This window comes from Chenopodium album, chromosome 8, assembly GCF_948465745.1.
Source record: "Chenopodium album chromosome 8, dcCheAlbu1.1, whole genome shotgun sequence".
Lineage (NCBI taxonomy): Eukaryota > Viridiplantae > Streptophyta > Magnoliopsida > Caryophyllales > Amaranthaceae > Chenopodium > Chenopodium album.
This window is the reverse complement of record NC_137841.1, coordinates 59,936,732-59,949,130: the sequence shown is the minus strand read 5'-3', so window position 1 is coordinate 59,949,130 and position 12,399 is coordinate 59,936,732. Positions and strand designations below refer to the sequence as shown.

The 12,399-nt window shown below is 36.5% G+C and overlaps 1 protein-coding gene and 1 pseudogene across 3 annotated transcripts; one reads left to right on the top strand and one right to left on the bottom strand.

The window, feature by feature from the left end:
* Positions 1-220: 220 nt before the first annotated feature.
* Positions 221-5,231, top strand: LOC145641918 (leucine aminopeptidase-like). Its single transcript, XM_081692947.1, has 5 exons — positions 221-867; positions 2,142-2,593; positions 3,310-3,543; positions 3,651-3,977; positions 4,636-5,231. The coding sequence occupies exons 1-5, from the start codon at positions 336-338 to the stop codon at positions 4,930-4,932; spliced, it is 1,842 nt and encodes a 613-aa protein (XP_081549073.1). The 5' UTR covers positions 221-335; the 3' UTR covers positions 4,933-5,231.
* Positions 5,232-5,333: 102 nt separating this feature from the next.
* Positions 5,334-10,773, bottom strand: LOC145556188 (putative receptor-like protein kinase At3g47110 pseudogene; annotated as a pseudogene). 2 transcript variants are annotated; one of them, XR_014091795.1, is made up of 3 exons: positions 6,790-10,773; positions 5,960-6,331; positions 5,334-5,581 (listed from the first exon to the last, which is right to left on the bottom strand). The product of XR_014091795.1 is annotated as a putative receptor-like protein kinase At3g47110 pseudogene, transcript variant X2 (transcript). The 2 variants fall into 2 exon arrangements; XR_014091794.1 differs by having other exon boundaries at positions 5,960-10,773.
* Positions 10,774-12,399: the final 1,626 nt, after the last annotated feature.

The window sequence follows — 12,399 nt, the reverse complement described above, 5'->3', positions numbered from 1 at the left end:
GCTCAAGTTCGACTTTAATCAGTTCAATTTAGCTCAATTCACTAAATTTGAACGGACCTTATTTTCACGGAATACTATTGATTTGTCAACAAAACCTTAATAAAAACACATAGTACACCTTTAATTTATTCTCCCTCCAAATTTAAAACCCTAAAAAAAATTAAACAAAACACATATCCTCTGACACTCTGACACATATCACACCCCCCTTTACACTTTGCATAAATCACTCCCAACACTCCCATTTTCACTTCACTCTTTCACTCCTCCTCCTTTCTCTCTCCTCCCCTCTTTTCCGCCATTGTTAAACCTTCAAAACCCTAACTCCTCCATCAATGGCGTCGTCAATCGATCCTCACTCATACACAAATTCATCTCACCCTTTCACTACCCACATCTCACTCTCTCTCTTCTTCGACTTCTCTTCCTCAATCATCTACTCCTCCGCTCTTCTCTCTCTCTCCTCCCCTTTCTCCGGCGACCTCTCCCTCGATACTCGCGCTCTTTCGATAACCTCCATTATCGACCCTGATACCAAAACCCCAATTCCATTTTCTCTCTCCTCTGAAATTGACCCCATTAAAGGTGCTCTTCTCACTGTTACTCTCTCTGATCAATCCAAGTTTCTTGTTTCGTTTCAAACTTCGCCTAATTCTTCTGCTCTTCAATGGCTGACGCCTCCTCAGACGTTTAATAAGACGTTGCCGTTTGTTTATACTCAATGTCAGGCGATTCATGCGAGGTCGATTTTTCCTTGCCAGGATACTCCGGCGGCGAGGATCACGTATTCGGCGAAGATCAATATCCCTCGGGTTCTGTCTGCTGTTATGTCTGCTCGACATGTCGAGCGCCGTGTTCCTACTGCTGGTGAGATCATTGTTTTTTCTTACTATTATGAATTAAATTAATTCTGTCAAGTAATGAATACTCGCAACCATAAAGAATAAACCAATGTTTAGAATAGTGAAAGTGTATTAGACTATTGAAGAAAGGTTTCAATTGGTACCATTTTTTTTTTATCTAAGCTATTGTAGATTGCGAAATTTGGAGAATAAAATGGACAGTTAAGTTGGAATGGAGTATGAATTGTCTGCTTAACAATTTTTTGATTTTTGGTAAATCAAGAAAGACTTAATATTTTATTTATTTTTTATTTTTTTATTGGGTTGGGTCACTGGGTGGGTAACTGTATACTTCGTTTATACATTTATGAAGAATGTTTCATTCATGTGATATCTTGGTTTCTAAGAAAAAAAAAAAAGTGATATAAGATTATATATTCTGTCCTGTGTATGTCTCTGATATTTTTTAAGTGGCTTCTAAGATGGAACTTTGGCCTTTATACAAAAGTAAATAGGATGAATAATAAAAATTATTTTTGAAGATGAGTAGTTTTGAAGTTGCATATCTTGTTTTTAATTATGAAGAATGTTGTATCTATGTGATATCTTATTTTAGCTTGTAAAATTGTATCCTTTGCCTGGTATATACGTCTCTAATTTTCCTTTTGTGGTGCTTGAGATCAAACTTTGACCTTTGCTGTAAACAAGATGAATTATAGAATGTTTTGTAGAAAGTAATTTTGAAGGTAGAGCAGGATCTTGCTCCCACTCTATAGGTGGGCATCATAGCTTCACAAGAGCAATCACTAATGATAATATGGTCACTTTTATCAAAGGTTGATTTCAAATGTGTGCGCGCCCATGCGTGCGAGTTGGTGGGGAGCAGGAGGAGGGGGGTGGGGTTGGGGGGCTTTTATGGAGTGGTAGGAGTAGGACTGTAGTACTGTCCATACATCTTTTTGTTTGGTCTTTCCATTGTCCCTGGTTGTGGTCAATGTTTTGATATACTTATTACATTTCTTGGTTGATTTATTTTGTTTTGAAAATCTGCAGCAGTGTCCTGCTTAGTTAGTGGAGTATTAATGTTCGAATCTGCTTATTCTAGTAAATGACAGAATTTTTCTAGTGAAAAGATTTGGCCATGAAAAATCATGCATGTTTCTTACTATCATGTTACTCATACTGCGTATTTTAAAATTAAATATAAATTTGAACTTTCGAAGTAGTATGGTTAAGCTCTGTGACATATCAATGTTCCAAGTTTTGATCTACATTATGATGGACAATGTTGATTCACAGGTGAGGCAGGAGCAGCATGTGATGATTCAATGTGGTGTGCGGAAGATAGGATTGTGGAGGAGTTTGTCATGGAGCAGCCAATACCACCATACCTTTTTGCATTTGCAGTTGGAGAAATTAGCCACAGAGAGGTAGGTCCAAGGACGAGAGTGTATGCTGAGTCAGTGCCTTCAGTTTTAGATTCAGCTGCAAGAGAGTTTGCAGGAACTGAGGATATGATTAGACAAGGGGAGAAGTTATTTGGACCTTATGATTGGGAAAGGTTTGATTTGTTAGTTCTGCCTCCTAGCTTTCCATATGGAGGTATGGAGAACCCAAGGATGGTGTTTCTAACACCTACGGTCATTAAAGGGGATGCAACTGGAGCGCAAGTGGTGGCTCATGAACTTGCCCACAGCTGGACTGGAAATTTAATTACCAATAAGAATAACGAACACTTTTGGTTGAATGAGGTACATCTTACCCTGTTGACAATATAGGTTTTATGCATCTCAATTTCATTTCATCACTGTCTACCAAACATGCAATTCAGTACTTCTGGTGTGGGTATTCGGAAATACGTATATCATATTGCTAAATGTTGGACTATTTTCATATATTTTGTTGTGTGCTTGATTCAGAGTGATAGCTGCAGTAATCATATGACCATGGATGTTACTGTAACAGGATAATTGTCCCTGGTAATTGTTACTTTTACTTTAGTCAATAGTGAGAGTTTACTGTTTGTCAAGGGTCAAAACAGATTTTAAGTCAATAGTGAGAGTTTAGTCAGTTTACTGTTTGTAGTGAAGAGCGTTTTTATCTTCAGATACTAAAATAAAATGATGAATAGAGAATCAAAGGTTGCAATACTTGCAAACCTTCTTTCTTTTATTTTGTTGGGGAGAGGGAGATTAAAACAAATAGAGTAAACGTGTTGCATACATATTAAATTCTGTACTGCAAATTTACAATAAATTACTATATATTTGTATTGCTTATCTTGAAAGTACATGTAAGCTAAGTTTGCTATTTTACCAGTTTGAAATTGGATCATGAATGGAATGTCTCCAGGCCTTAAAATTGTTCAATTTTGGCCCTTGAAAACTTAATTGGTCATCATGTTTGAAACTGCTAACCTTTAATATCATGTATAGAACTACTAACCTTTTCTGTTTGTGATATTCAGGGTTTTACAACTTACGCAGAAAGAAGAATTGTTGAGGTGGTGCAAGGGGAAGACAGGGCTGCTTTAAATATTGGTATAGGTTGGAAAGGCTTGAATGATGAAATGGAAAGATTTAAAGACAACATGGAATTTACAAAGCTTAAAACAAACCAAGAAGGAGTGGATCCAGATGATGTATATTCACAGGTTCCATATGAGAAAGGCTTTCAGTTCCTTTGGCGCATTGAACGTCAGGTTTGTTAGATCGACTTTATACTTCATAAGTAGTATGTTACAAGGGTATTAATGTTTACACAGATTAACTAGGGATATATGCACTCTGTTGCTCTATGATTTTGCAGATTGGCAGACCTGCTTTTGATGAATTCGTTAAGAAGTATATTACCACCTTTAAGTTCCAGTCAATTGATACTGAGACCTTCTTGGACTTCCTGAAAGCTAATGTCCCTGACATAGAAAAGGAAATCAATTTGGAGCTGTGGACTGAGGGCACAGGAATTCCACCTGATGCTCTGGCACCGGAATCCAAGCTTTATACTAAGATTACATCCCTTGCGCATGAATTCATAAATGGGCGGATGCCAAGGGATGACGAAGTTGCTGAATGGGGAGGGCAGGAATGGGAGCTGTACTTAGAGTTCCTGCCTAAATCTGTTGAAGCTTCACAGGTAGCATTTCCTCTTGTTGTCAAAGCATTTCTGCTGTCATTTATTTGATCTATTTTTCCGCTTGTAATTATCATGCAAAATTTTTCCTTGTTATATCACTGATATATTTTAAACTGTTACTGTTGTTGAGTTTGGTGAGATGTCATTTGTGCTTGAAAGTAGCATGATTGTGGGATGCTATAGATTATTTAACAGGGTATTTGCATTGTTTCATGAATCTTTGGAGTTATCTCCATTATCTTAGAATGGATTAAGAACAACTGCAGGAATCATATTATGTTAAATTTTATTGATTGGTCATAATTTTTTAGTCCATCGTCGTCCAAGTGGTCGCTGCTCATTTCATCAGTCGATAGCCTTCTTATGTGTGCAATATTTAGCAATTTACTCCATGTCACATCACCACTCCATTTTCTGTGAATCTCTCTCTCTCTGTACTAGAAACCTCCCATTACAAATATTTTGTTCTTTTTGAACTGGGTCATGAAATAAGTTAGGTAAACATGAAGCTTTGGCTGTTTCTATTTTCTTGCATGTCCTATCAGAAGCATAAGGCATATGGAATAATTTGAAGTCGTGTTTTAACATTGATGTAAAGTTGTCACATGTACCATGTATTATTGAACCAAGCATAAGGAATCTTTTGATTGATTAACAGGTGTCAGCACTGGATGCACGCTACCGACTTGCAGAATCAAAAGACTATGAAGTGAAAGTGGCATTTCTTCAACTGGCAATTTCATCTGGTTGCCGAGATTATTATGGTGAGGTAGAGAAGACCTTAAAGGAGGTTGGGAGGATGAAGTATCTTCGCCCCCTTTATACTTACCTTGTGCAAGGTCCTGGAAAGGAAGAAGAGAAAATATTGGCAAAAAGGGTGTTTGCAGAAACACGGGCCTGCTATCACCCAATAGCGCAAGGCGTGGTGGAAGCGATTCTATCCAAGCATCTGTAACTCTGGCTAGTTACAACTTACAAGTGGGGAACAAGGTTTTTAACGCTTCTGCCTTGTTATATTGGCACTCCTCTGTGGTTATCAATGCCCGTTTTGCCATAGGACTCGGAAGTGTGGAGATAAAGCATGGAAGATTGGGAGTGCTTATATCTGTACCTATAGGCAATTAGCCAATTAGTCAATGAGTAGCTAACAATGTGAACGTATTTAATCTTGTTTTGGTGTTTAAAAATTGTGCATTGAATACTTAAAGAGTACTACTTTGCCCTTTTATGAAATAACCAAGCTAGGTCATGAAACGAATTGTTCTTCAAAGATTCAAAGGGGAAAAGAATCTAATAAAAGAGCAAGAACCGAACACATCAGATACTTATTTCTTAATTAATTAACAACAATAATAATAATAATAATTAAAAAAAAAACTTTCTGAATAAGTAGTTCTAAATAACATGTAGTCGACACAAAATTCTGTGTTTATATTTACTACTGGTATTACAACAGTTTTTGTAATTTGTCAACTGGTGACAGCATCATAGAATAAAAAGAGACAGCATTTTTTTTGGAACAAGTCTGGTGGTGAGTACCAAAGATATAAGTCTTCTTTCACAGAAGGGTTGTGCTGTACAATCAACATCCTGCGATCAACGTCCTGCTCCCACAGAAAAATTTGAACACCATAAGTATGAATTAAATCAAGAAAACCTAACACGCTAGCTAACAATGATTGGGTATACCCCATAATCGTTAATTTGTTAGCTAACATGTTAGATATATTTTTGTATAATAATAGAACGGTATAACTGTATATGTAAGGGTAATAAACTAATAATCATTTACTAATTAAAGCAGGGCATTGCAGTCAGACAGAGTAATTGGCATAATTGTTAGATATTTAGCTTAATTCTTAGACCAAACCGCTTTACAATGATGTGCTATATGATGTGATATTCATGAATTCAGATTTTAGATAAACTTAAAGAACTGTAACTACTTTAAAATTTTAAGGGGAAAGGAAGTGAATTCTTACCTCAAAGAATGATAGCTTTAATGCTTTGGAGTTCACCGTAAGCATCAGTTATGCTCATCCGATCTTGAGCTGACTCCATTGAGCATGTCACCCCAATCTCCATCACTGAGACCATGTAACTTATCCTCTGTGCACTTGTAGCTTCTCTATAAATTCTGGTATCGCTGACTGCATAATCAAGATTGTCCAAAAGACTTGGATCAACAATCTGCATCACATTATCAGGTAAAGCTGTCTTCACGTAAGTGTGAAGGTTGAGACCTTCAATGAAAGCTTCATCAGTGGGTCGTTTGCCTGTCATCATTTCTAGAAGCAGGATTCCAAAGCTGTAAACATCACCAGCTGTTGACGCATCAGCTCCAAGCCCATACTCTGTCCACAAATAATTATTCATCAGATAAGACTGATACAGAAAAAACTTCTCTTATGAACTCATGAACATAAGAGAAGAATAGCTTCATACTAAAAGGAAATACTCCTTTAATATACTGCCTCTGTGAATAAACACATTTTTATACTTTTGGGATAGTCACAGTTGGGTGTTCCTATTTTGTAATCTTATATTTGATGCATCACCAAAATTTTGCACCAATAATAAAGTATTGAGTAAAAAAAAATAATAATAATAATAATAAAATAAAAACAAAAAATAAAAAATAAATAAATAAACTAGAAAAAAAGTAGTCGGCTTACCAAATCTGCTTTAGATTTCATATATTTATGCAGGCTAAAAAGGGAGGTAATAAAGAAAAAAGTTATGCTAAGGAAGCAAGGAGATAGAGTTTAGAAAGGAAAACGAGTCATTAAAGAAGCAACTTTGTAGAAACTACCTGGTGCAGCATAACCAATAGTCCCTTTAACTCCAGCTGAACTACTCTGATTTGGGTATGAGGATTGTGGAACAAACCTTGCTGAGACCAAAATCTCCAACATGAGCAACCATATCATTGTCAAGTATGACATTGCTTGGTTTTAAGTCACGGTGCACAATAGATTTTTCACAGCCATGGTGGAGATAATCAAGTGCACAAGCCACGTCAAGAGCAATATTCACCCTCTGAAGAAGGGTGAGCTTTAATCCAACTTCAAGAATCTCATTGCTATTGTCCTCAATTGAGTGCAACCAGCTCTCCAGGCTCCCACCATGCAGAAACTCATACAGAAGAGCTTTAAAATCATTACCCTGAAAATCAATACTAGAGCAAGCTGTTATGATTCTGACAAGATTTCGATGACGTATGTTTCTTAATGCCTCGCACTCTTTTAGAAAACTCCTTGAAGCACCTTGCTGTTGAAGCTTGAGTACTTTCACAGCAACCACCATTTGGTTTGGCTCAAGCACCCCTTTAAATACAGACCCATACGTACCTGCACCAAGTAAATTTGATGTAGAGAATCCATCTGTTGCTTTTAACAGCATATTGTACGACACTTTCAAGAAAGGCTCCCTAAAATATGATCTGGTGAGAGAGAGTTCTTGTTTCTTTTTGTGATGAATCCAATACAAAGAAAACAAGATGGCCACACCAATAAATGCACAACCACAAGATATAATCAGTTTGAGCTTGAGAGAGAGTTTCTTTTTAGTTGCTTCTTTTCTTGTGCACCTTGGTAGATGCAATTCAAAGATGCCACCACAAAGCTTTTCATTTCCCATGAGGGACACCACACTTGCATTAGCAAAAATACCATCTACAGGAACCTCACCATCAAAGTCGTTATACGATAAATTCAGATATGTTAAGGCAAATTTTGAAAAGTACCCAGAAATATGGCCAGAGAGCTTGTTCAGAGAAAGGTCAAGTTCCTGCATACTTTTAAGAAAGCTCAATGAGGAAGTAATAGGTCCGTGGAAGAAATTACCTTGCATATACAAGTACAACAGGCTGACACAACTAGCAAGGCCACTTTGTACTTCACCAGACAACTTATTGTTAGAAATATCTAACCCTACCAGGCTCAATTGCTTGCTTACCTCAAAAGGAAGTGGTCCTTCCAGATGGTTTTGTGCTAGACCTAATTCAACCAGGTTAGTTAAACCCTCAAAAAGTTCCTTTGGTATAGTTCCAGTGAGTTGATTTTGAGTCATAATCAAGAAATTAATATTTTGGCAATTCCCAAGACTAACAGGTATGGTTCCTTCCAATAAATTGGCATACAATTGAAGCTCACTTAACTTGGATAAGTTCCCTAAAGACTCAGGAATTGTGCCAGTTAATCTGTTTGAGCTAAAGTCTAGTCCTCCTAGGTTATGAAGCTTTCCAATATCAGTAGGAATTGTTCCTGTTAATTGGTTGCCATACAGGTTCAAGAGGACAAGGTTAAACAAACGACTCATACCTACAGGAACTTCACCAGATAACATATTGTTGTCGAAGCCTAGTGATCTAATTCTGGTTGACAGATTGACCATGGATTTTGGTAATACACCTCCAAAATAGTTGGAACCCACATCAAGAGCCGTCAATTCACTGCAATTGACCAAGGAAGCTACAAATTTCAAATCATCAGCATCTCCACTTCCTAGGTGGTTGTGATTGATAAGTAGTGTCTGGAGATGTTTTACGCGTCCAAGGTTTATTGATACTTTACCCTTAAATCTATTTTTACGGAGTTCAAGGCGAGTAAGACCCGAAAGATTTGACAAGGAAACTGGAAGAGGTCCAGAAAACTGGTTACCAGCCAGGTTAAGAACACTAAGGCGTGGAAGTGTGGATGCTATGTTTGTTGGAAGACTTCCATGAAGTTGGTTGTAATGAAATGAAAGCACGGTAAGATACGAGAGATTATAGATAGAGGGAGGGACCATCCCAGTAAGATGGTTTGACCCAAAGGCAATGAAAGAGAGATTTTTCAGCTGACCTATGGTTTCAGGAATTGTTCCCTCGAAGGAATTAAATGATCCAGATAAGAATTCTAAAGAGGTAAAGTTCTGAATAGTTCTAAAAATAGGTCCCTTTAAATTGTTGCTATGAATATACAAACCTTTAAGCATAGAAAGGGAGCTAAGTTCTTGGGGGAATCTGCCAACCAGATTGTTCTCACTTATATCAAGATACTCAAGGTGAAGGCACTTAGATAAGGTGACTGGAATTGCCCCAGTGAGTGAGTTTTGGTATAAACTCAGGCCTGACAGCCTGAGTAGGAAACCGATCTGAGCAGGAATTGAACCTCCTAACGAGTTGTTATGAAGAATTACATTATGGAGAAATGTGAGGTTTCCTATATATGGGGATATGGTACCAACCAAACCTCTTGACGACAAGTCTATGAGGACAACCCTTTTGTGGCGGTGGCCACATGTAATCCCTTCCCAGTGACAATGATGAAGGGAATGATTCCAGGAATTTAAGGCCCCTTTTGGATCTCTTTGTATCTTGCTCTTTAAGGCTAACAGTGCAAAATGGTCAGTCATGTTACCTCTGGCATCAGAACTAATGCTAGAGGTAGTAGCAGTACCAGCACAAGTAGCAAAATACAGTATCAATAAGATAACGAAGAACAGAAGGTGTTTCTTATGAAGTGAAGAAGAAGGAACATATAAACGGAAATCACTCATGGAAAAAAGAGTAATGTTCTCTCATAGTCCACCCCCATTTTTTGTTGCTGTTGTTGCATATTATCTTTGTATTATTTTGTGATGTTTGATAACTCCTAGACTTTTAAATTTATACTACATTTTATGACATGGTCTAAAGCTGACTAGCATTTAAAACACAAGTGAAATGCACGCTAGCTAAGTCTTCTAGGATAATGTCCAGGAATATTCTAGGAATTCCGTTAACTTTGTATCTTCTTAAATCTGTCCATCTGATGGTGTTGGAACCCAATATGTATCACTTGTGAGTGTCCCACATTGGAGAAAGAGGAGATGTGGTTCCACTTTATAAGGTAGAGGAGTAACTCCTACTATTGCCAATTGGTTTTAGTATGGAAGCTCCAAAGCCTTGTTTGTGGACCAAACTCTCCTCCTCCTTGTTCGGGTAGCCCAGGCCCATTTTCATATTGTTTCGAAATTTAACTCTATATTTCCCATTCATAATAGTTGGTCACATTACAATATATATAGACAGTAGGAATACCTAACCCTAATATTCCTTATTATCTTAACTTCCTAAACTCAATATCTTACGTATATCTTTTCACAATAATATCTTATATGATATTATTCTCATAATATCATATCACAATATACATTCCTATCTCAATAGATGGGACTATATGGTGAGGTTTTTGACACAACGGCCTTGAATTATGTTACCCTGCAATTCATGAATATGAATGCAAAAATTCACCTTGAATATCTAACTTCTCAAATCACGTTTAAGGTAGCCAAATTTCAACTATTAATCTTTACTCACACAACTTGCAATCTGAACGCAGAGATTCGACTTCAAACCACAGATTTATAGGATTATAGGAAATTTACATGCTAACCTTTGTTCCCTGGATTTTGGTAGCAATGGTCAAATCATACTTGACTCTTTTTTTTTTTCTTTCCGCTGACTATGGATTCAGAATAATAGCCCTCGCCAAGGGGCAGGAAGAAAATGGTTCATATTAGGTCAATTCTATCCGCTGCATCATTATAGTAAAAACTAAAAAGACCAATTGACTCGTACTAACCTTAGTCATTAGTATTGAATAAGCCAACAGTAGAAGTTATACATTTTGGGAAACAAGTATGGGATGCTGAAGACAGCCCATTTTGTACTCTCTATTGATATAAAAAATGATGAACTTCTAGTTCCTAATTTCCTACAAGAAGTGCATAAGCTACAAAGAACAACCATAAGTTAGAAGCATATAGGAACAAACATATGTTACTCCCTCAGTTTCTATCTGTTGGTTACGTTTGAATTCTTATTGTGAGAAAAATGGTCAAAGCATAACCAACAAAAAATAATATAGGGATTATTAAAATGTTAGATTATTGGAAAAACAAAGAAAATACAGGATGATAATCAAAAAGACATGTCAACTGTTTTTTTTTTGGAAGGAGTCAACTGTATCTTTGACTGTATTGCTTGACTATGTTCATGCTTGACAGTATGAATCTAAATTCAAACCTAATAATGTTAGAAAAACAGGAAAAAAAAAACATAATTGTCGTGGCATCTTCCCTACTCTTCCTTATCTTTTGAGGACAACGTTTCCTCTTAAGTATTTTCTTACCAAATAAGATTACATTATAGAAACTTTTCCATTAATTTCCGAGTCACTTGGAGAAATTGTAACACTATAAAATTTGAGAATCCTCTTAAACAAAGATCTACATTTTTGACGCAGCTTAATCTGTAATATACACATTCCATCATAGAAGTAATTTCAGAGATCAGATAAGTTATTGCTTTAGTTCAAGCATTGGCATTTTGTTTTGCTTTGTTTTGAATTTTTATTTTCATATGTCCCCCAATTCCCTTAAAATGGGTTAGAATATTAAGTGCATACCTTTTTCCATAGAAGTCACAAAACTCACAATCAATGAAAAGTGCATCACAAGAAACATTATGTGGTTTACGTATCACTGATAGTAACAATCCAAGTGTGATAACAAGAAATATGAAACAGCACAGAAGGAACAACAAAGTGGAAAAGAAAAGAATACTATGGTTGACTAATAGAAATTGACTCTAGACTTGCCTTTTCCTTGGCCCATTTATATCCATGGAAAAGGAAGGAATTTGGTTGACTAGGAGATAATTTCCATCCCAATTGTTACTCCTTCAACCTTTTTAAAGCAAGATGCAATGCTGCCAGCTAGATTGAGTATATTCTTGACCAGGCAGTGAGGAATTGAGTCAAATCAGTATTAACATTCCTGGCCCAGAGCTCCTAACTAGAGCAACAATGAAATGATCCTTCACAATCACGGTGTCACTTTCATAAGTGATTGACCCTTCAACAAATTCTCAATAGAAACAAGATATATTTTACATTTACACCAACAGAACTTTTCACACTTGTTCAGACATAGAAGCAAAATACCAATCCTCTCTTTAGGTAGTCAGGTGTTCCATTTTCCTTGGATTAAGAAGAGAAAGGCAGAATGGCTAATATGTTAACCATCTGACACTGAATGACTAAAATCAATATCCTTTAACCCCATTAAAACCTTTGTTTTACTTAAGAGAATTCAAGGTTTTTTTTGCTTAATAGTAGTTAGTTGGTTACACAAGTCAGATGAACAGTGAACTACTAAAAATTTGAAACACTGACCATTAATTATGCTACTCATAGTTCTTTAGAAAGGACCAAGTGTAATGAAGCAAAAGGGGTCATGGAATCGAGGGATGAATAAAAATCAGAGTTTGCAAATTTGCAGATCTTGGAAGTAATATAATCTGACTTAGGAACGATTTGAACTCTGACTAATAAGGGGCATTTTTGAGCTAAGATTTATGAATTTAGAAAGTTCTGTATCCTAGATACGAGGCAAA

Coding starts and splice junctions, on each gene's coding strand:
- LOC145641918 (XM_081692947.1), top strand. CDS start 336: ATGGCGTCGTCAATCGATCCTCACTCATACACAAATTCATCTCACCCT. Junction 868..2,141: donor GCGCCGTGTTCCTACTGCTG/GTGAGATCATTG, acceptor GTTGATTCACAG/GTGAGGCAGGAGCAGCATGT. Junction 3,978..4,635: donor AATCTGTTGAAGCTTCACAG/GTAGCATTTCCT, acceptor ATTGATTAACAG/GTGTCAGCACTGGATGCACG.